General features: G+C 36.8%; 1 protein-coding gene and 2 long non-coding RNA genes across 4 annotated transcripts; all 3 read right to left on the bottom strand.

The window, feature by feature from the left end:
- Positions 1–8,445: 8,445 nt before the first annotated feature.
- Positions 8,446–9,294, bottom strand: LOC114540694 (zinc finger MYM-type protein 1-like). Its single transcript, XM_028560817.1, has one exon. The coding sequence runs from the start codon at positions 9,292–9,294 to the stop codon at positions 8,446–8,448; it is 849 nt and encodes a 282-aa protein (XP_028416618.1).
- A 3,090-nt stretch (positions 9,295–12,384) lies between these two features.
- Positions 12,385–16,666, bottom strand: LOC114540682. Of its 2 annotated transcripts, XR_003689093.1 has the most exons (5): positions 16,088–16,666; positions 14,555–15,155; positions 14,190–14,319; positions 13,596–13,816; positions 12,385–12,841 (listed from the first exon to the last, which is right to left on the bottom strand). It is a non-coding gene; the product is annotated as an uncharacterized LOC114540682 (long non-coding RNA). The 2 variants fall into 2 exon arrangements; XR_003689092.1 differs by having other exon boundaries at positions 14,555–16,666.
- A 1,607-nt stretch (positions 16,667–18,273) lies between these two features.
- LOC114540683 lies at positions 18,274–20,923 on the bottom strand. The gene is made up of 3 exons (XR_003689094.1): positions 20,774–20,923; positions 19,391–19,483; positions 18,274–18,893 (listed from the first exon to the last, which is right to left on the bottom strand). It is a non-coding gene; the product is annotated as an uncharacterized LOC114540683 (long non-coding RNA).
- Between the last annotated feature and the right edge of the window lie 4,350 nt (positions 20,924–25,273).

Below are 25,273 nucleotides of genomic sequence, written 5' to 3'. Positions count from 1 at the left end.
TCAGAGTCAAAATACACTTGCCAGAGCAATTTGCGTGGCGCGTGGAATGGCGTAGGCAGAGGGACAGCAACATCAAAGGGTTCCGCCGCGAGTTCCATAACTGTATATCATTAAACTGTGGCCTGATGATCGTTTCAGAAGAAACGTGAAACACAGAGTGTAGCGAACAATATATTCAAAATTTTGTAATATTTCATTGATTTTATATATATATATATATATATATATATATATATATATATATATATATTTTTTTTTTATCACATACTTGTGCCTTTATCAGGGCGATAACAGGGTGACATAAAAATAATTAGAACATTAACATATTAGAACATAAACATATTAGAACATTACCTTTTAATAGTTTTAAGATTGCAATCAGCAATTCTTAAATTCTCTGACTTTTTATCTGTTTAAATTTACTCTTACATATTTATATATATTGTAATTTCATGTTCATATTTTAGGGACTCACTGAAAATCACAAATTGTGAGTGGTCTCCCTGATGAAAGAACTTTATTAAATTAAAAAATTAAAAATTAAAACGATATCGTCACTGATATCGCTTTTTGTCACTGATATCGCTTTTTGTCCCGCTGCATCTGCCGCTGTCAAAACAAATATGGCTGACTCGAGCAGTTCGAGGTTTGTTTCAGTCGATGTCGATTGCTTTATGGAAGAAAAAGAAGTATGTGATAAACAGGTTATCACAATCGGGACGAGGTTATATCAGTTTTATCGCTTTAAGGACGATATCATAAATGACCCTCGTCCGCTGCGCTCACTCGTGACATTTTATGATATCGTCCCTCAAGCGATAAAACTGGTATCACCTCGCCCCTCATGTGATAACCTATATATTATATATATATATATATATTATATATATATTATATATATATATATATATGCTCAATACTGTAAGTAGAGCTATAATATGATTGCAGTAAAGACAGAAAACTAAGGTTGCATAATTACTACAGCGCTGTTTCGAAGGAGCAAGCTCCCTCTCATCAGGTGTATAAGAATTTATTATTAACAGGCACGCCTTAAATACATCAGAGTCTTTAGAAGATATTTGCTAGCGTGACGGCATGTGCTTGTAAGTTCGTTCCTTTTGTTAAGTGAGCATAAGTTTGTTTTGCAAATGATGTAGTATTTCTCTAAGAGGCATAAGTTGCAACGCTTCGTGGCGTTTGAATACGGGGCGGCTCGTGCGATGATCTTCCAGCTTACTTTGAATGGTACTCGGTCATCCTTCAAGGACCAGATAAACTTACTAAGCTCGGTTGCGTTCTGTTTGTTCTTGTGCCTAAATGACGCTGTATGATTTCTATATCTAGATTTGAATTCATCACTAGTGAGACCAATATAGGTTTGTTTCTCATTGTTGCTCTCGACGGTTGCTTGATAGATTATGTTCCTTGTTAGGCATCGCCGTTATCTCTGGATCTGCAGTTACAGGTTTTTTGCTCTTCTGGTGTAGGGTTGTTTTTTCGCAAGACTAACTTGTTATGGGCGCTGATCTTTTTCTCCAGGCTTGGCATACAGGAGTAGCTGATTTGAGTGTGTTGCGGTTGAAGATTTTTCTTAGTGGATGTTTCTTTTCAAAAGCTGAGTTCACGATGTTTAGGAACTTTTTTCCTATGTCTGTGGCTACATGCTTGCTATAAGGTGGGTTGAACCATGTAATGTTTCTGCATCGCTCTCTTTTTTTCTTGTTACGTCTCTCTTTATCTGCGTAGAAGTGTAGTTGGTAATTGTACCCGTTATCATTGAGTGCGTTTTGATAAGTTGGCGCTGCTTGGTCGAACGACGCTTTGTCTGACGATATTTCGTTCAGCCGTCTGTTAATGCTGAGGGGTATGTTCTTAATGATTATCGGCGGGTGGTTACTCTCGCTGTGGACGTACAGAGGCGTGTTGTTAGGCTTTATGTAGGGGTTGTAGGAGCCGTTGCGCAGATCTAGTGTCACGTCAAGGAAGTTAACGGCTTTCTTATTCGCCTCGATAGTTATCTTTAGATTGTTGCTACTGAAAACGCTGCAGATCTTTTTCTTAATGATTTCTATTTTCCGGGGGGTCTCGTAGAATGCACCCAGCCCATCGTCTCTGTATAGACCTATGTTCCGCCTGATTTTGACAGGGAGCTGGCATAACAGGTATGTCCCAACAAGTTCGCAAGTCTCTGCGCCATCGAAGGAGCCCATGCATGGTCACATCGAACAGATTTGATGATTGCTTTTTTGCCCATGCAGACTTGTCCTCGAAGAGCAGTGATTGTTTGGCCTCCATGATGATGTTTCTGTCCCTTAGATCTATATGGGTGTGGGTGGCAGCAAAATCCAAAGCTTTATTGAGTAATTCTGTTGAAATTGATGGATAGAAGTTAACAATGTCAAACGTTATAAATGAATGCTTCCCTTTGTTCTGAATGTTGTTAAACCAGTCAAGCGTTGCTTTCGTGTTCTTCCATAGGTTGACACCAGTGGCACTGACTATGGCTTTGTTTATATCGTCAAGGATTCGCTTGCTGATTTTGCCGATTTCCGATTTCGTTGGGTTTATTAATCGACATGTAGGGCTGTTTGCGAAGTTCTCTTTATGGTCTTTTAGCGTGATGAATGAGTTTTTGCATGCTAATGATTCAATTCTATCTTCTAGGTTGAGCTGGTGTGCGATGGAGCTGGTGTGCGATGGAGCTGGCTTTTTTGTGATCTGGCTAAGCGCGTCCGTAGGGGCTTTCTTGCACTCTTTTTCGATGTTCTTTTTGAGAAGAGCTCTGTATTCCGTGGGTGGTAGCTTGTAGAAGTTAGTGGTCTTGTCAGCCGGCACAAGGGTATCGTTGGTTGCTTTATAGACTCTTCGTGTTTGGACAATGTAGAAAGGAATTCACTCGGGGAGGGCTTTCTGAACTCGATGTTTTGCACCATGTAAGTCATCATAAGCTCGAATTGTTGAAGTTCGGGTATCTGTGGTGGAGACTTTGTTGAATGGAAGCCAAAGGTCTCTCTAGATTCAAGCCAGATTCATAGCAGATATATATATGTGTATAAATTATAATATCTTCAAGAACAGAAAGTGCTCAATACAAGACAATTTTGTATAGCATTTAATTTAATGTTTTCATTACAATTTTTAATGCTACTTCAAGTTTCATGCAACAAGCAATCAACCGGAACCAAATAAATTAGTTATATATATATATATATATATATATATATATATATATATATATATATATATATATATATATATATATATATATATAAATAAATAAATAAAAATGCAATTTTGTTGTTAATATGATAACAAAGTAACAGAGCAGAAATATTCATTCATTGCTTAATAATATTTACAAATCGCTACTCAGAGTTTCACGCTAATGCGATTTTCAAGCGATTGAGATACTACTCTCTAAGCTCTAACGGGTTTGTTTGGTTCGCGTTCTGGTTGCTGATATATATATATAATAAAATTTATTATATATATATATATATATATATATATATATATATATAATAAATGAATTCATCATTCGCCTGATGATCGTTTCAGAAGAAACGTGAAACACAGAGTGTAGCGAACAATATATTCAAAATTTTGTAATATTTCATTGATTTTATTTTAATCGCTCTATTAAATTTTGATATCGAGCACTCTTTCTTCTTGGATACTTTACTTAATTGTATATATATATATATATATATATATATATATATATATATATATATATATTTATATTTATATATAGTGCATGTCAAATATATAGTACAATAGGCATATATATCAGACACATGACCACATATGTAGAATAAAAAATATTGAATTACAAATTCATATTTGAGTGTTTACCACAAGGAGTGTACAAAATTAGAATAAATCCTGTAGTCCTGGTTTATTTATCTCATATTTATATATTTATTTAACTATGGCAATAATATGACTAAATAGCTATTTAGTCATATGAAAACCATGGCCAGAAAATTCGGACATAATTAACATTCTACTTCCGCCTAAATTTGCATATGGTGTCAAAATAAAGCTTCGTGAGCTTATAGTAAACTGTAATGTGCACAGTACTAAACGCTATAAATACAGCTTTAGGTGGTCGATTATAATTTGCCTTAATTGCTCGTTGCAGAGAAAGTTAATCTTAATATTTTGAGACAGTATTTCAAAATGTTTTATCAGTATTCGTCCTGCATTTTCAAAACAAAGTTTTGGTCATTTATCACGTTGAATACCATATAAAACGAAAACCGTAATAGCGTACAAATAAAATAAAAATGCAGAGCCGACATAAACCTTTACCAGCAAAATATTAACTCAGGATCTTTAATATGACACGAATTACAAGAAACAACCAGGGCAAATTGCAAAGATGCAATGGTTTTCCTTAATTTTGCGAAATTTAAGAATGCGCAATGTAATTTTTAGTTCTGCAAACGAATAATATTTGAACAGATATGCAAATTTGCTACGGCAATCTGCATATTCCATGTCCGCAATTTCTGGCCATGGTTTTCAACAATTATTTGCTGGTTTTATTAAATTTATAATCTGTTCAAGATTCTATATTAAATTGCCAAAGTCTATTGCACTAAAAAAATTTTAATCTTCTATGTAAGAATGACATATAAATTCATGAACACAATTTAGGTGAAGATGCCTTTTTTTCCATACATACTATTAAACTATTAAATAAATATTGAGTAAGAAAGTACAGAAAACTTCAAGCAGACGTACCACATCATTGAGATTAATACAATATCAGGTTGCATTCTTAGAAAAATATATTCCAAATAACACATATGCTTTTTTTTCTATCCGAATCGAATTCAGTCAATTCAGGGGCCGGTTGAATAAAATTCTTAATCATGCATCCTAAAGGGCATCGTTAACTTTCCAAATCATAGTTAAAAATGGAATCTTGAACTTTTGAGGAGTGATAAAACATTAAAATCAACACCTACCAAGGTTTTCAACCGTTATCCACCAGAAATAATAAAGAGTTATCATAATTATCCAACTCCAATCTCCACTTTCTTCTGCAACCTTTAGTTTTACTCAAGAAGGTATTTTTTATTATAGAATATATATTTTAGAATCTTTTTAGTTGAATTATTTTTATGTTTTTGCATTATCTTTGCATTTTTTTATCCAAATACCAACAATTTTTGTAAATACGAATCCTCAGTCTGGTTCAAAATCTGTAGCGGCGGTTTATGGTTTACGGGTACTTCATGTTATTGCTCTGTTTGACAACCACACCGCCAGTCCACGCAAGTTTACGTGTTGAGGGCCTCTTTCAGCGCATATGCTGGGGGAGGCATTTGCCCTTCCAGTGCAGCTTAATGCCACCCTGACCCCCCTCCATCAGCTCCGAGTAGCCCATTTTCTCTATTTCACGAGAAAATCTTTCAAGTAAAGAAGGTTTGAAACAAATTCCGATCCATTCCAGTATTCAAACGGATTACGTTTAGAATTACGTTTTAGCTGCCATCTTAAATATAAAACTAGAAATACATTGCATGCAAAGTCCCCTCGCCTGACGCAATAAACTTTAAACAATAAACAATATTTAAAGCTATAAACAATATTTCCATCACTGAAATTCTATGATACTCGTTTCTGCTGAATGATCGAAGTCGTAAAGTAAAATCCTATATCTTGGTAGAATTATAAAGTCGACTCTCGAGCTATCAAATTCGACTATAATATAATCATAATTGTGCAACGAATAGTTTTAAATACTACAATTCTTAGCGAAATTTCAATTACTTTTTAAACAAATTCACCTTTAATAAAATAAATACTTTTCAAATCCAAATCATTTCAACGATATATTGACGAATAAATTCAAAGAGGGGTCATACATTTGTTGATAAATCCACATATTAAACTTACAAAACAATAGTATACTTTAAAATACCGAAATCTACCCATTTACCTGTTCAAAAACACTTTAAAAATGCTTCAAAATCGTAGATATTTCACCATCCATTAGAATGAAAATTTTTCTATCCAAAGGTATCTTTTACATTATATTTTAATCAATTTTACGAGTCAATTTTTCGTATATTTTTAATTAAGACCATCCAAATGAAAAATATTATTTAAAAAAAGGTTTATAATTCAAAATATCAGTTATGCTGACGTGACCCAAATTTTAATTTAGCCAATCGCACGTTTGTAAACGTTTGCTAGTTACCAGTTTTAACTCGTCTTATACTCACGCATGCGCATAACTTACAAAAACGCCCAACGTCCATGACATAATGACAACTTTCATTTCGCATTTGCATTCCCGGGCGTAATTAAAATCTCCGGGTGAAATTAGTACCCTTGCCCGGTGCTTCGCACCGGCTCGGGGATAATTCTTGGCACGATCAGTATGAAAGTGTGGTATGTTAAATTTACGTTCATTTTCAAGGTCATGATGTAACGGTGGGAGCAAATTATGAAGTTTATGCTCCGGATCTTTGACTATATTATTCTTATACGTAATATCATGACATCAGGGAAATTAGTGATTAAATGCCCCGAAGGCAAGGGAGGTTTGTGTAATTCCTGAGAGCGCAGCCCGAGGCCAAAATTCGCGGGACTCTGTGGCAAATTTTTGGCTTCATTTGCGGGTGCTCGCGAGATGACTGCAGATGCAGAGCGAATTTGAAAGAAATTTGGTTTTTTGTTTGTTTCATGGTTTTAAATGTCTTTTTTGTGGAATCATATATAATGGAATTAATCTTAAATTTAACCAGGTGAACTGTTTCACGAATTACGTCTGCAGTTGCCGATCGGATTGGAAACAAATTCTCTTAAACGGAACAAGTTCACAGCGATATGCAATTTTGACAACAACATTTGTACGAAACGGATATCCTAAAAGCTAAAATTTCATCGCAAAATACACTTGATAGACATTGTTTAAAATTATAAGTTTATGTTTATTTAATTCCAAGTGACTAGATGACAAAAAAGTTCTATTAATATAGATAAAGCAAATATTCCTGCATTGTCACGCTAGGCTCTACGCTTTTTCCTATAGTGAAGAACTGTCTTCTCCGCATTTCTAAAATTAGGACCATAAAATGCATTCTACTAACATCAAGAATGTCTCAGCCGACTGGAAGTACTAAGCCGGCAGTTATTTATCTGTAAAAAAATTTTTTTGGAGTTTTTATCAGATTTACGAAATCACAACAAAATACATTTGTTTCGGCCGCGCTTGTTTTTGCGTGTAAAGACTGAGGGTGACTTAGTTTCAACTTTTGGTCGGAAGATAACGACCGTAGCGTTCCAGTTATTTTCATTTCACTGGCCAATGGTTATACTCAATAATCAATCTTAAAACGCCTTTTTCAATGACGGCTGTTCCGACAAACAACTTCCTTAATCTTATACTCCAAGTTGCTTCGAAAAAACCATAGGCGTACGGGCCTATAAATTTTGGGGGGGCGGATCATAGTTTGCCCGACGAGCGCTAAATACCGAGGGAAAAAAGGGTGGTGTAGGGGCATGCTCCCCCGGTATTTTGGAACGTTTTTCTGCATGGGGCAATTGAGGAGAAAATATTACGAATATCAGCTAATGAAAATTGAAAAAGACCAAGTTTGACAACGATTTTAATTATATCATACAAAATGTGACTTTTCTCCGAAAATCTAACCTAATCTCCTGTACTACAAGTGTTTATCGTGTATTGTATATTAGTATAGTAAGTATAATGTCAAAAGAAATGTGAAGCGCGGTGACTTCGTTGGCCAAAAACGTCAATGATTCTTTCCATATCATTTTCGAGAGCTCTATAAGTGTACGCTCGCTCCATACATAAAAGAGAAATGCTACTCAGGCGCTCTTGACCCATTGTAGAACGAAGGTACGTTTTTATCCTCCGTAATCCACTGAAAGATCTTTCAGCAGAACATGATGTTGCTGGGATTGTTGCCAAGATTGAACTTGCTTTGTAGAAGACTGGCAGAACTGTATGGAGCTCATTTTCGTAAAGGGTCTTCACCAACGTTGCTGCTTTCTTGATTTGGTGCGAGACAGGGTTATCAGACAAGAAGTTACGGAGAATCTCCAACTCAGCTTCTAGGATTGCACTATCTAATGAATAGAACGAGGAGACCAAGGCAATGCTTTCTTCTGACGGTTTCTGACCGAAAACCACGTCTGCCAGAGCACACAAGATGTCTTGATCGTTGCTTTGAAAGCGCGTTTGCATCTCCAGAATAACTTTGTCCAACGTCGGGTAGTAGGTTGTAATCCTGTAATGGCTCTCTGGAGTTGGTTGTTGGTGCAGAGTTGTAGTGGATGACTCGCCGATTAGGGCCTGCAATCGACGCGACGGAACTCTGTTTCTTGGGGGTGTAGCATCTTTGAATGAAAATCTGGTGCCCTGAATTTCTTTCTTAATGTTATTTGCCATAACATGTGCTCTTAGCCAAAGCATGTGGAATCCTTCTTCACTTCGGCAGCCTTCAAGAGCTTTGATAGTTGAGTCCGCGTTTTTTTTGCTGTGATAACATCCATGTTCTTGCTTTGTAGGTACTTGGAGAGACTGTCTGTATTTGACAGGACAACTCTTAGCAATAACAAACCAAACACAAAATTAAAATCGCAAATTGAGATTAGCAAGTTATTGCTGTCAGTATAGGTTGTGGGATCGTGATCATCACTACATAAGATAAGTGCTTGAATAATTCTTGTCATCTGTTCGACCACTGCTCTCACAGCCTCCGAACGGCACGACCACCTTGTAACACTTAAGGATTTAAGGGTTAGATTGATGTGATCTTCCTCAATCTCCAAGTCTTGAAAAATTCGATGACGTTTAGGACTTGCTTCAAGAAACGTATACAGTTTCTGTACTGTTCCAAGGGCATTGCGGGCTGACTCGACAGATTTCATCGTATCTTGAAGGGCAAGGTTTAACAGATGACCGTAACAATGGACGTAAACTACCAAAGGAGAACACTCTTTCATACGCGTCGCCAGTCCCTTGTGAACTCCACTCATATTAGCAGCGCCATCGAAGCATTCTCCAACAATATTTTCAAGCTTTAGCTCTAGGTTGACAATTGCTTTCTTCACAAGTTCAAAGAGAACCTCTCCTTCAGTTGATGCGGTTGTGGAAAATCCAACAAACGTTTCCAATGTTTGACCAGCACAGACGTACCTCAGACATAGAGACACTTGTTCTGACTTGCTGATATCAGGCGTCTCGTCTACTATAATACTAAATTGCTCACTGTTCCTGACGTCGCTCGCAATCCTCTGTCGAACCATGTCCGATGCAATTTCAATCAGCTCGTTCTGGATGCTGGGAGACGTCCACTGCGCATGTGCCTTAAGCTGGCTTTGAAGCATGCTCTTCAACCATGGTAAATCCTTACAGCGAAAGTGAAGAGATTCGATAAAATTGCCTCTATTAGTATCAGAAACTTCCCAAATATGGCGTCTGCTTTCTTCATGTCCTCTCAATGGTGAGTTCTGTTGAACATTGTGCATGAGACATTCTATGATAACTCGCAGATAACGCCGGTTGCAGTCAACGTTTTCCTTGTGGGCTCTATTAAGTTGTTCGAGCACCGATGTACTTCGTGATTTATTGGCTTTAAACAATGCCCATTTTGTCATTGATGTGATGTGTTTATCAGAGTTACCGTGTTTACGAAGCCTTTCTGTTTTTTTCCAATTGCTATACACAAAGGAATTGTCGTAACCAAACTTTCTGCAGGGAAAGCATATGCACTGGTCATTATTTGGTTCATAACTGAGCCAGGGATGATGTTTATACCATAGAGGATTGAACTTACGGGAAAATGTTTCATTTCCAAACCTTTTCGCTGGGTACTCATGTAAAATTGGCTGGTTTGGGCCATTGGCATCAGCTTCAGACGTTAACAACAAAGGCTCTGCGCATTGTGTACTTCCTTCAATTATACCAATTGAATCACCAGAGCATGCTGGCTCCGGTATTTCTTTATCAGGGGATATATTTTCCAGGTTCGGTGACTTTGTCGCCCCTAGTTCAACAATCATGTCTGGTTCAGTGTTGAAATAGCTCAATCCGGGTTGGTTTTCCTCAGTTGTTCCTATGTCTATGAACGTACTGTCGTCAGTAGCTTTACTGCTGCAGCCGGTCTCGGACAATGATGGTTTTTCCGCTGTTGCAGTGGTACTAAGCAGAAATCTATTTAACTGTGATTGCGAAGCATCTACCAAGGGAGTGAACCGCATTTTCTTTCCACTATGGACATTTTTCATGTGGGTTTTAGCATGGTCTACATTCATTTCTGCTTGGCATTCATCACACTTGACTCGATGCGAACGATAGGCCCGTTTACGAGGCCCAGATTTGCAGGACATGATTATTCTTATTATTCTTGGATATAAGTAGAAAAAGGAAACTGAAAAAAAAAATTTCATCGATTGAACCTTTCCCTTCAGTCAGCTGAATTAAAACGTATGAGAATTAATGAAAACATTTTCATACGTACAAAAATGTATGCACGAGTACCGTAAATCTGGCATATCCCATGTATTTTGCGCCTGCCACTTATCGCACAAACCAAACGTCAGTACAGGAAATTTTTAAGTATGCTTAATTAAAAAAAGCTGTTGCCTCACGCCCTCACCGTTAACGCTGTATGTGAAGCGCATGCCGCCTTATGCGCCATTACCTAGCATATCAGCGTATGTCAGCGTATGTATTACGAGTGATATTTTTCATACGCTGGCGTAACTGCATACGGTACTTTATCATCTTTCACACTATTTAGGCACTTTGATAAATTGATTTCCATTAGCTCATAGCGAAGCGCTTAATCGAAAAGGGGAAAGCGTTTAGCGTTTTGCCGACTTTAGGCTCTATACAGTTTAATGAGTTTATGTTTAAAATTAGGAAAATGTTCGGCTTTCATTAATGCTTATATATTGCGACATACGTTCTCCAATTTTCGTAACAGTACTGTCAATGCATACCTTAAACAACGCAAATGCCGGTGGTATAAATTATAAATAGCTTGATATACAGAATTACAAATTACAATGATACGCGTTCGGTCGCGTGCAATTATAACTTAGGTCAATATGTTTCACCATAAAACTTTTATGAATAAATAAATTATGTACAGTACAGTTGCTTGCTATAAAAGTTAGTAAAGTTACAAACTTACCAAAACGATAGCAGTGTTTCGTAACTACATGGTGAGTTGTTAAAATTAGCAGCTGAAATATATGATATCTTTTAAAATGACTCAGTTCGTGATGTGTTGCGATTTGGAAATCAGGAAATGTATGATGTTTGTTTCTCTGTTGCCGCGCCAATCAGTCGTGTAAGGCTGTTACCGTGCGGTCCGTGCCAATCAGTTGTGGCACATAGGGTAGCCAGTGGCACAGACGGAAAAGCATGTTTATTTAATTTATTTTCGTTTCCTTTATGCTTTGCGCAAGCTGCAAGCATATATATTCTATCATATTTGAGCATTCTTAAATATTTTTATGTAGTGGTATTTTTATGTAGTACTACAAATTGCCCGACTCTTAAATACAAATTGCCCAACTAATTAATATTTCTGACTAAACTGGGGGGGGGCTGCAGCCCCCCCGCTTCGTACGTCAAAAAACCACCTTTTAACTTTTAATAGCTATTTCAAATATTGTGAAACCAACCATTCTCAACGAAATGTGGGCTATTTTGAAATTCTACTTTTCCCGTGACAGACGTCCACAGCTTTAAAAACCGTTTTCGCTGTTTAATTACTGGGATAAAAGTCGAAAAGTCACCACCGTCAATCTGATTTTCAAAAACGTAAAAAATAGTAGAGATAAGTACTTTACTTCAATATGATAATGAAGGAATATCACTGAAGAAGCAGAATATGAAATGCTTGTATTTATATACATTCCTTCGTTTACAAAGTCAAAAAAAAACAGGTGAAAAATCGATAACTTAGTCCGGAGTTGAGCATTGGTTTAAGTGAAGAAAGGACATTTTGAGGCACAAAAAGGCAGAAAGGTACACAAGCTAAGCGTGTTTCAATAAAAGAAAATTATTTGGCGCGATATGCCAATATCCCATGATTCATTGGTGGCAAAAGGTTACGTAATTTACGCATTCCATTCCCAGTCTTTTCGCGAGTTTTGCAAGATTTTTTGTTTAAAGAACTAAAATTAGTTACGTAAAACAATGGGATATAAAACGTTTAAGGATTTTAAGGATTATAATTATTTGATGGTTATGCAGTATACGGGTCTATATGCGGTTTTCGGCTTCGGTCGTAATTTAATTACTACGGGGTTCTGGTTTTTGTTTTTTTGTGCGGTTTTTCGGATTCCAATAGCCCCCAACACCTCTCTTCACAGTCTGTTAACATGAATATACGTCACTGCAAATAGGCAACTAGCGCACCACGAAGCGTAGCAAATTATCTCTCACTAGTTTCTGGTTTCGCTTAAGCAGTTTTGAGAGATTTCGCTCCTGATCTTTCACGACTTGTTCATTTCGATAGAAATCCAGCAAGTAATTAAATAAAATGTGTGTTTCGAAATTTTGATGACATGAACTATGCAACCGCCTGATGTTCTTTCGGTTGTTTTGCGATTCTTGCGTACTGGTTACCACGCAGTTTGCCTGATCACAAAGGTTGATGTCATGATACGCGCATAAAGGTGATTTGTGAGGATTCGTGGTCGAATGGAATTTATCTCCCAAGATATAGCGGTCAGTTGAACCAGTAGCAGGGTCGACATATGCACTATCTTCGGCCTCGATGTATACAGTACCGTCCATTTTGTATTCAGGCGGCACGATTGCTGGAATGTTGTGGTTCTGTAACATAAAGTACGCCCAGGTAACTATTAGGCCTAATATATTTCGAAAAATAACCGGCTATATATCGCGAACTGCTCTCCAGCAGTAGTGAAGTGCGTCTCCAAAATTAAAGAGGCGGGATTATATTTATAATCTGCATAATGAATTGTTAAAAATCGAATCAAATTTATTCCTATTATCAGATCATCTTGCTCTTGCGTTCATATTTTATATTTGACTATTCTCGCTTATATCTTTACTAAATGTAGCTATAATGTTGCCAGGTTGTTGCTTATAAACATGCATGCATTCATGGCTTTCTTTAGATGGTATTTTTCTGTAAGATTTTGAATTTTCTTTTTAATTCTTTATAGCCGAGGCCTAAAGGTAATTATATTTAGTGGAAATTTCACTGACTATAATTTCCGGGCATACGAACGAAAGCTCCGCAATACCAAATTTTCGTGGTTTTTGCACAAACAAGTTATATAATATTGATTGCATCAAGCAAACATTCAAAGAACTAAATGTACTTAGCCGTTTTCCAAAGTCATGTTTGACAGTCGAGCGAATCCCTTGTTTAGGGGGACAATAAATGTGACGAAGTTGATATTTCATTTTCCAGTCATGTAAAAAGTTAATATTTTAATTATATATATGCCTTTATATTCTCATATATTCCAAAACAGCATTTTGGTCCTGCAAATGCAAATGCCACCTATACATAATGTACATGAGATAATTATACGATATTTGTCTTATTTCTAGATACCTGAATCGGATCCCTTTCAGTTGTTGGTGTTTCAAAACAACCACCTATGTTTCCTCATAAGTCTGTGCAGATATCTGGAAATCTACATTCTATATGCCGCGTGCTAACCCACATGGTGTGTCGTTGATAAAGAGTATCGGGTGGTATTTCATTGACAAATACAAGTCTACAGCATCTCGTACTGACTCAGTCAAGCAAAGAAACATTGATGCGACAGTACACTGCAACAGAGCATAAAATTTATTTTGGTATATTGTATAAAACGATAAAAATTTATTTTAGTATATTGTATAAAACGATAAAAATTTATTTTATTTGTACACACATGCATGCATCGTTTGTATAGTACACGTGAATGTTTTTTCGCTATTTCACGCTTTTACTTTTTTACGCAAGGCTACTTTGCACTGGACAGCTACAGAATCTGATAAATTTCCCTTTAAATTTCAAAAATATTTTTGGCCAGTGGCCAGTAATCTCGTGTTCCACTATAGCTTGGAGATATCGAAACGTATAATCTCGGTATTCGCAAATACGCCACACTAAATTTATATACGTTTATGTTAATAAAATTGATATTAATGTTGCATTTACCTTTGATTTTCTCTGAGTGGAAATGGAACATTGTTCGCATATATCTTTTATCGCTTCAAAAGACATTTCTTTAAGATTCTCTATATCCAGTTGTTTTTCCTTTATGAGTTGGTGTAATTTGCTGGATCACCTTAACAAAATTATTAGTAAAAAAATTATAAATGCGCCACAACACAATTACAATATGTCAAGTTAATCCTAGTAGCTAGTCGAAGATAATATACATCTTGTCACATCGGAAGAAAAGGTAATTTATATACCTCTGGCTCTATACTTAAAACCCCGCCTTCCTACAGAACCATGAGTTGGACTGGTCAATCTGATCTACATATAATATATTATTACATAATTATAATGAAACGAACCGTCATACTCCAAAGATTTTAAAATGGCACTCTGTTTCTCGTGTTCGGAGTTCATAGCGCTCTCATTTCGCATGGCATCAGGCATTATTGGCGGCAATTCTTCAATCTTGATCTTGAATGCATTTCCATTTCTGGTGTAAACCGCCTTTTCCTCTAACGAAATCATGCTGCCATGTTGCTCGTTTTCTTTGGTATATGTTATCTATAAATTTGAGAAGTTTATATGTCTATTTGAATGCACTTAAATTTGAATGCGGTTTTATAGAATATAATATCTTTATGGAATATGGCAATTTTTAAAATGTTATACGGACAAAACATTCGCTATAACTGCAATTGTAACGTTATTGTTACACCATTACAGTGTTTTCTATAATCATAATCAAACCGAAGTTAAAACTCGTGATTTTCCTCTTTGACCTGGATGAAACATTGGCTCGGACAAAAAAGACGAACAGAGTTTGCATATCTCTTCTACTGGAACAAACTGATGTGGCCATCCTCAATCCAGACCCATAACACTACCCGCATCCTTCTCGGTGGAAATTAATATGTTGGACTTCATGTCGGTACCATATGGAAGTGACCGTGTAAATGCCATCTAAAAACGCCAAGGATTATAAATATCGATGTTTACATCCATATTTACAATTTTTTTATACAACTCTCTTCATGGTCATATTCGTAAAAACAGAGAGGGGCTAAAAAGGCTCCAAGAGCTGTTTTGGCTTTTAAAATGTCTCTAGTGTGGTGCCAATAATGCTTCTAAGAGCTAATTTATCCTGATGCCAGAACGTGAATGACCAGAACGTGAATGAACCGTAGAAGCCAAAATGGCTCCAACGGGCTTTTTTGGCTCTTTTAAAAACTGGGGCTGTTACTGGGGCCAATAATGCTTCTCATTTATTAATAGGCCTAAAATGGCTATTTTCCTCTGTTGTACAATAGTCATAATTGCTCTATAAAAAGAGGGGAAAGGCCTGATCAGCTCTCCAAAATATAGGGCCCAAACAGAACTTTGAATCGGGCCAAAAATGATCCTGATTTAATAATGTCAATATAGCCCGTTTAAAAGGGGTCTTGGGAGTTAAAATGGTGCCTTTTAATTAATTTACTGTGTAGTTAAATTTAACATGGGACAATTATGAAAATGGGCGTGGTTGTCGTGAGCAATGGTCATGGTTCGCGCGTAATCTAAACATTATCTCTCTCCGAAATCATAACTTTTCAGTTATTTCTTCAGTCTGGAAATGTAGGTTTATCGTGACTATTTAAAAGTCCAGCTCGAATAAATCAAGTAAAATAATCAAGAATGTTATTAATTAACCCCGCTCTTCAATAATCGCCGCATCGTAAGTGCTAAAATTTAATAAACGTCGCAGTCTTTTTTGGAACAACAACTAATATAATAATTATTGATGATTTTTCAACTGCACGAAGCATTCACAAAAAAGTTATAATTTGAGGCTAGAAGAACACCCAAAAATATCCACATTATTCACACTAGCTGCCGTAGGAAACGAAATATCATACCTTCAAAGTAGATTCCCTTTGAATACTGCTAGCTTCCGTCGTGACGCGTTCCGGCAGTTCCGTGATCGTTTCCTCTAAGGTTATATCTGCTGGTTCATTGGTCACCGCCTTCGATATAGGTGAGGTCAAAGCTAGAGCACACAGCATTGTGTGGATATGAATACATAATGCTTGCACTCATTCCTGCTTCGCCTCAGACATTATTCTACGGCAATTTTTACCACAACAGGTTATAGAGGGATGGTCAGCATTTCGCTTGACGTGGCAGAATCCCAACGGATTGCTCGCGCCGCTGTTGCATATACTGCAAATACCGTATCACTTAGTTCTACTTCTGGTGTGCAATCATATCTAAGCGATAAATCCTCAAGGTTTCCACGAATTGTGTCCCGCAAAGCATTGGAACATGGATACGATACTAGCTGTTCAGCGCTTATCATGTGTTGCGTTTTTGGTTGAGAAAGCTGATAAACAGCTTTGTCTATGTGCTCGCATCTAAACTGAGTACAGTCACTATTTAACACAACGGCCCTTCTCTGCTTGCAAGACTCCTGTAGGCATATCCATAATCCCTCTTTGCTACGAGAAACAAAAACCGATCGTTGCAATTTGTGGTCGATATTGATGCTACGTTTTCACACACAAAGGCAGCTGGTAAAATATTTAACTTTGCTTTTTTCTCCTTTGGCACGTACGAACCTTCTACTGCATAATTGCAATTTGGGGCCTAATGCCGGCTTATAACGGTTGAAATAGTTAGTTTTACACTTCGGACAACTACCACATCCACGTTTTCCACTCATTTTTATATAGTTAATTCAATTAACGTTGAGCTCAATGCTCTATAGAAGCCCGACAAATATTTGCAAAAATTATTTGGGTTACATGTTCCATTGAACAGATAACGAAAAAAGAATGCCTATGTATTCATGTTTCTTTTTTGGGCTACAGTACTCTATTGAACTGATAATATCCAAAAATAAAAATGCCCACGTAATCATTTTTTTGGGGGGTTACATGCAGTGCTCCATTAGCAAATTTGTTAATCGGCCAAGGCTGTAAGTAGTTGGTAAGGAAGTATTTGGTGATTATAATCTCGAAAATAAACAGAGACAAAATGGAAACGGAACTTGAGATGGTACGTGCTTACTTTCAACCCAGTTTGCTTTACAAGTTTATAGCAGAGAGATGTAAGGTGAATTAGGTGATAAATGTTTCGAATCCTTATCATGCCTTGTAGCAACCAGACGTTTTCTAAACAAGAGAAGGGCGGACGTATATGTACGAGCAAGAATTGGGTTGAGTTTGGGGTGTGTTCGTGTGCGTCGTCAGTTCTTGGCAAAATAGAAGAAAGGTGAGTTTATTTAGTTTCTTTCTTAAATGCTATAAGCAATCCTTTTCAGTAAAAACCTATTTCTGAACACGTATCCTAGCTGCCTGTGCCTGTTTTTAGCGATAATGGAAAAAAGTTTTCTTTACCCAAACGTTACAACTTTGACTCTAATTAAAACATGTTTTATGAGCACGTGTACACGTGAAATGAAAACGACGGTATTTGCTTTTCGAGTGTGTTAGCTTCTTAATTGCCGATTCTGTTTACTTTGAGAGAGGGCTTCTTAATCGGTATTCATAGCAAATCGCGCCTACATGCAGTGAAGACAAATGCGCTTGGCTAATGCGCAGATAAATGATCGTAAAATATGTTTTGTTTTAAAATTCGAAACTTTTTGGCAGAGGCACTTCGTACTTTTAAATTTTTCTTTAGGCAATGTTACTCTACAATCTACATTGTGGACTGCTTTATTTTTAACATATACTGATAGTAATATCGACGTGTTAAATGATCTAAAAACGTTAATAAAAGACGCCTTTTCTGGCGCACACTAAAAAAGGTGTGTTAAATTTGCACACCTTTTTTGTCCAAATTTTAACACACCTAAAAATAGGTTTTCAAACACACCTAAAGGTGTGTTTAACACATCATAATGTGTGCAAATAGCATCTCCAAAGGTGTGTTAACACATAGCAAGGTGTGTCAAAAAAACACACCAAAAGATGTGTTTTCTGCTTGTCCAAATTTTAACACATTCTAAGGTGTGTTTTCAAAGAAGGTGTGTTTCGTACACACCATGGTGTGTTTCATTACACAGCTAAAGCTGTGCTGGAGAACACACAAATGTTTAGGGAAAAAGTTGCACACCTTTCCTAAAAATAACATATAAACCGGGCTAGAAAACACAGAAACACAATATTAATTTATGATTATATATTAATTTAATACTTAAAGGCAGCCGCCGATAATCTATAAAAGCGGTACGTATATTCAAATTTCGTTTCGAGGTGATATGGGTGAATGTATATTCAAAGTTCTATACATACATTTTTACTATCAACAAAAATGGGTGTGTTGGAACGATTACGAAGAGCAACCTGAAGAACTGCTCTTTTCTACACATTAGAACATAGAAAATAGATTAAATCTATTGATATACAAAAAAATACTTTGAAGTGTTTTGTGTTACGGGATATTAATTAGCCATTATAGAGGTTTTGATCCATTTAAAAAAGGCGATGTTTTCTCACGTTGAAGATTATATAATGTTTGTAACATTATAATCTTCAACCTGTCATAGTGCATAAAATTATAGGTATTTATAAAGAGGCTTGATACAGGATGATAAAGGGTTTACGTTTTTGAAACACGATGTAGCTATATGGTATGGTTATATATCGTTACCTCAGTAAAATTTATCTTTTCACAAGAAAATAACCTTTCCCGAGCCGCCAGAACATTTCTACTTTCAGCCTGAAATTTCAAATTTATAGTGAAATTACAGTAATATATAAAAAGGGAAATGGAGTGAGGAAAAGCTGGGGGGTATATCCTCTTAAAAAATCTGCTGAAAACGTAGGATGACATATAAACCTGTTTGTTTAGAGTTTTACAGGTTTCTATGCACACATGGTAATGGGTGCAATAAACTAGCTTTAAAAAGATGACAACTGCATGGTGCAGTATCTGAAATAGCTTTGACCACCTGCTCACAAAAAATACCTACAAAGAATACTCTAACACAAATCTTTGAACAAAATTGCTTCCTAATATTGTTTACGGAGTATATAAATTGGCATTGGCTTAATAGACCTTCCTCATGACGTCATGCAGATGCAGAAGCCTGATGTTACGCTGATTTTGATTTTGGCCCCACAAAACTAATAAAGAACTCACTTTTATATGAAATTTGAATATACAGACCAGGCAATAACTAAACAAATCCTAACATGAATATTCAAAAATCTTACCAGCTCAAACAAAAGTTTCATTGTTTCCTCTGTAATTATATTTTTTGAGTAATCCAAGAGTATTTCCCCATCAGAGGTATAGCCACTGACAAACTAAAAAAGAAATTTTATAAACACTGCAAAATTATCTTGTGATGAAATGCAATATAATGAAACCAAAAATGTCTTTTCAGCTTGAATTTGAATATTGAGAGGGGTTTACTACAAAATCTAAACTGATTTAAGGGATTATGTAAGCAGGCTCTTAACTATATAAATGTCTAACCTATGGTGTAACATACATCAGAGTGATCAGCAGGGCCGGCCTGCAGTCATTTCATGGGAGGGGGGATATTCATTTCTTTTGAAATTGATTGTTTTTACACTCTGCTAACAATATTTGGGAAAAATATTCTTTTCAAACCTACAACCAATAGCGTTGTTATTAAGGTGTTTTGAATTTAAAATTGAGCTGTGTAATTTATTCTGCACAACCCTATATCTGCCACTGCTTTTTTTGTTTCTCGGCATGTTTGTGAATCGAGTTAACAAGTTAGGCTGGGCACTGGTTATTCAAATCAGCTTCAAACTGGTGGCAAATTATCATCCCAGTTCACATAGAGTTCACTACAGGTGACACATGACTAATGTTTTGTCTGCAGTGAACTCTATGTGAACTGGGATGATAATTAGACATGAGTAAACAGCTTTTGGAATAACCATTATACCCGAATAACCATATTCTATGTTTTGCAATTCTATTTTTGCAATTAACCCATTTAATCAATTATGAATCCAGTTTGATATTTTGCAAAACTCACAGGTGGCAAGATGGGTTTGGGGGTCACAGTCAAACGTTTGATTGGGTTGTTAGCTTTGTGGAACTAATCAAACATGTGATATGTTTGTCATCATTATGAGTAAGACCTATTGTAATTAAATAGCATATACACACCATAAAAAACTATAAGGAATTTTGCTAATGGATTAATTAGGTTTACAGAATATTATTGATAGTCAGATAAAAGATCTATGGGTATATGTGGATCATTAAGACAAACACACTATATTTTTCAAATTTATGGCACAGTTTATAAAGATGGACGTCCACAATTAATTTATTTGGTTTGTTCTGCCATATTGTGATAATTTTCAAATGGTTACTTAATTGTTGTCCATGCACTGACTGTCTGACTCCATTCTCTGTGTATTGCCCTGATGATACTGGACCCAACAATTATTAAAGAGGTCCTCGATTTAGGAATACTAAGATTTAATCAAAGTTATGCCAAAAAACGGGCGATTTTAAAGCGATTGAAAAAAACACTATCCGGTAGATAGAGCTATCCATTGCGCTATCCGGCTTTCATACAACCGGCCCCAGTCTGTTTCGTTCATACAAACCTAAATTTGTCAAAACGTTTCGAATCATCTCCGAACAGCTTTCTCATGTGAATCTTTGAGCAATAGTGTTTTTGCCCAGCTTTAAAAGTTGGATCATCTCTCGATCTCCTTCCACTATCGTCCATGTTTGACAAATGTTTGACATGTTACAGTGCCTTTTTTACGTAACTATATATCTGGGGGGCAATTGCCCCCCCAGAGAATGCATTTGCCCCCCAGTAACTACATTTCTGCCCCCGTTTACGACACCGTATTGCTCATGATTGCTCTGAGAATTGCTGTTGATTTACTTGCATGATAAAGAGATTATGGCCTTCCATACGGCTTTCTCCACAGCCATTTTGCATGTAATGCATAATATGTTCTTCGACAAATATTTCACAGTAGCGATAGATTTCATAGAATTAATTGAATAGAATGCTAGCTTTCTAAACCTCGTCACAAAGAAAACATTAAATGATACAATGATTATAGCCTGGAACGGTGTCCCTACTGCTTTATATGACCCAAGGCCAGCCGTTGTATCCTTTTTCATGCAGCAAAAAAGACCGACGCAGTGCAAGGCCATGTCTTGAAACATATAAACAAAGAGATTTTGTGGCCAAATTTTTTTCCTAAATGCTGTACAACTATAACTGCAAAGAGTTAAAATTATTGTTTGCATTTAAACATAGGTTTCCTTCTGTCTCACGCGTTCGCCAAACCTCGTCGGCTCATTTTTCGTTTCGCCTTTTTCCTGCATTGCCCCCCCAGTGAAAATTTCTTAAAAAAGGCACTGACATGTTATATAACCGAAGTTATTATTAAGAGGAGATATTTTTCTATGTCGCGTAATATATGCTCAAAAGCTCAGTTATATCTTCATGCAACACTACAATTTTCAGTATAAAAATGTTTAGCAAACCTAAAAAGCATCCACAAAGTATGTTTACTGTATAATCTCAAAATATTGTGAAAATGAAAAGATTTCTCGGGATACATCATACGCCGAGAAGAAAATGACACTTGAATCGAAGCTTCTTTTGTATTCATTTCAGTTATAACATGGATAGTTAAAAGACTTTATTGTCTTTATTATCCATGGTTATAATGGCCTGGACATTATAACATTGTTGATGGCCGCCGCATTATAATTATTTTGTAATAACTCCTTTGTTTCGTGTTTTCCATTCACCAAATACAGTTCAAAACTTAGTTCACAGCATAATCTAAAGAATAATGGTAAAATAAATTGATTTTGAGTGGTACGCCGAAAAGATTTTAGGTTTTGAGCGTTTTCCCGCCAAAATACGCGACATAATAAAAAATCTCCTTTTAATCAATTCATAGTCACTGATTGAAGGTAATCAAGCATGATCCACTCAAAATGTTTATGACAAAAAATTACCAAAATGACCGAAAAATACCCCAAACTGGGTAGCTGTCAGCATTACTGTCGTACGACTAGGAATCGAGAATCACCAGTACACAAAACTCTTCTGTAGAAAACAGTAGACCTTTATATTTAAATTTATTTGATTGGTTGATCAATTAAGTCACGGGACAGATTAGGTTGCACTATCGCACGTGGGGGCACTATTGAGAAGTCAGCCAAGCGGACAACATCAGAATTATGTAGGCTTGGGACTTGTGTTATTAAATAAATAGTTTCTAAAAAGCAAAGAGGCTAACGCTTTTTATATGGAGCCCGATATGGGACGCGTCCAAAGATCATAACGAACACGCGGGAGAAAAGAGAAAAAGATACCAATAGTGTGTTAAAGTCGGCAACAGTGTGTCCTTCGTGAGCGGTGAGAGCATATGTGGCATTGTGGAGGTAAACTCTTTCCCGTTGTAAACTTTTTTGGTGTTGCGTTCTATTGAAAAGGGGGTAAACGGTCGTTGCGCAACGTTCTTTTCTTTTAATGTGTAATATATATGATTTTTTTCTTGTGTAATGTGTGTGTGTGACGGTGCGTCTTGTCTGAGTGTATAGTGTTGTGATCTGTGAAGTCGGTGTCTGATATTTTATATGTTAAGATGACGGAAAAGCTAGCAAGGGCTAAAGGCAGACACATTGGTCTTAGCACGTATTTAAAAACTCTTTTAAGTGAATTAAACGGCTATGTAACTTCGGAAGACGGTGACTGTGAGCAATCTAAACTCCTCGGATTAAGAAACGGGTGTAGATAAAAGGCGGGCGCGGACTGGCGGACGCGGACCGGCGGACGCGGACCGGCGGACGCGGACTGGCGGACGCGGACTGGCGGACCGAAAAAGATTATATTATTAATTATTGTGTTATTAATTAATGATTACATTATCACTTTAGAATATTATATGAGTGAATTCTACTCTACTTCTAAATATTTTACGTGCTCTAGTAACAGGCAAGCTCTAATTTCTTGTGGTATTTGTACAAGAGAGGGTGCAAAATATGATTGTCTTTTCTTTAAGCACCCACTGTTTACGTGGTAGTAAACATTCCCGGGAGTTTCCTTTAACTCCCCGGTTCCATCGTAATAAGGTCTATTCGCATATGACACAATTACTAAATCCCAAGGGGAAGCCCTAATGTTCTCTCCGGGTTTTAGCGATTGCCCACATCCAAAGCATTTCTTCACTAAAAGTGGACAAAATTGCAAAAGATACAATACGTATGTCCCAAAGAATGGGTTGGGAAAACCAAGTGCCATTGGTGCCAGTTGCTGCTGCTGCTGTTGTTCTTGATGTCGCTGTTGTTGAAACTGTTGTTTTTGTTGTTGTTGTTGTTGTTGTTGTTGTTGTAAATGTGAATTTAATTTCCTTGATGCGTACAGCGCCACATCAAAAGATACTGTAAACCGGTATAGTCAATTTTCGTAATTGTAACTTTAAAACATCCCTTTATTAATTTGTTTTACATGACTTTACATGTTATCGTAATATTAGCGTAAACTTTTGGCGCGCGCACTCAAAGACCCCGTGGGTGATTTCTCGATCAAATTGGGACCTTGGGATTTAGTGATTATGCCTTATGCGAATAGACCCTATTATGATGGAACCTGAGAGTTAAATGAAACTCCCGGGAATGCTTAAAGAAAAGACAACCATATTTTGCACCCTCTCTTGTACAAATACCACAAGAAATTAGAGCTTGCCTGTTACCAGAGCACGTAAAATATTAAGAAAATAGTGGATTGAATAATTAGCAAAAAGTATAATAATACTCATAAGTGATAATGTAATCATTAATTAATAACACAATAATTAATAATATAATCTTTTTCGGTCCGCCAGTCAGCGTCCGCCAGTCCGCGCTCGCTGGTCCGCGTCCGCCGGTCCGCGTCCGCCAGTCCGCGTCCGCCGGTCCGCGTCCATCCGAGTCCGCGCCCGCCTTTTATCTACACCCTTAAGAAACAGTGTGACAAGCCTTGTCGAGCAGTTGGCAACTGTCCATAATGAAATTTTATCCTTAGTTGATCCTGAGGACATCGGGCCGGAAATTCTTAATCACATGAAAGAGGTAGAACCTAGTTATCAAGTTTTGGCAAAGGCGGATCTAAAACTCGAAAAAATTAAACGCACGCAAAGTCTTAGTGATAGTAGCGCAAATTACTCTTTACGCACAGCTGGCTTAGATACAAGCGCAAGCGGAAGGGGCGCGCATTGTAAATTGCCAAAATTAGCATTACGTGAGTTTACGGGGAAACTTTTAGATTGGCAGGGATTCTGGGATCAATACCAAGTTTCGATTCATAATAATCTGACTATTAGTGATATAGATAAATTTAACTATTTGAAAGGATGTTTGAACGGGGAGGCCCTTTCCGCTATATCGGGGTTAACTTTGACATCAGAGAATTACGAAGAGGCTATCCAGGTATTAAAGGACAGATTTGGGAATGAACAGATGCTCATTTCCGCGCATATGGAATCTTTACTTAAACTTAATAAAATTAATTTGGCGGACAACGTGAAAGGACTTAGGACCTTGTACAACCACGTTGAAAATTGTGTACGGAATTTGAAATCTCTACAGCTTGACACCAGTGGGTATGGTTCCCTACTTATACCAATTTTAAAACATCGCTTGCCTGATGAAATTAACATGATTATTTCAAGGCAGTTTTGTGGGAAGGTGTGGAACCTAGATAAGGTTATGGAGTTTTTCAACAATGAGCTTAGGGCTAAGGAAGATTGTAGTTCTTCGCTGAGAAATAAATCGGAACATTTTAGGAATAGAGAGCCCTATACCGCAAGTGGGTTGTTGAGTCAAACCGGTAAAGCCCCGTGTTTATACTGTAATGAGGGGGGACATTCCCCATCAAAATGTACTAAAGTTTCTAATCACCAGTCTCGGAAAGACATTTTGCGACAAAAGGGAAGGTGTTTCATTTGTTTGGATTCGAGACACATTGCAAAAAATTGTAAGTCAACCTATGTTTGTAGACGATGTAATCAAGGTAAACACCACATTTCCATCTGCGGAACAACCTTGCCGGAACGGGATCCAAGTAAGGATGATGAGGATAGCAAAGG

The sequence above is a fragment of the Dendronephthya gigantea genome, unplaced genomic scaffold (assembly GCF_004324835.1).
Source record: "Dendronephthya gigantea isolate DGI-Jeju-01 unplaced genomic scaffold, DenGig_1.0 000247F, whole genome shotgun sequence".
Taxonomy (NCBI): domain Eukaryota; kingdom Metazoa; phylum Cnidaria; class Anthozoa; order Malacalcyonacea; family Nephtheidae; genus Dendronephthya; species Dendronephthya gigantea.
Note: the sequence above shows the minus strand (reverse complement) of the source record. Positions and strands in the feature narration are given on the sequence as shown.

Coding starts and splice junctions, on each gene's coding strand:
- LOC114540694 (XM_028560817.1), bottom strand. CDS start 9,294: ATGGTTCGACAGAGGATTGCGAGCGACGTCAGGAACAGTGAGCAATTT.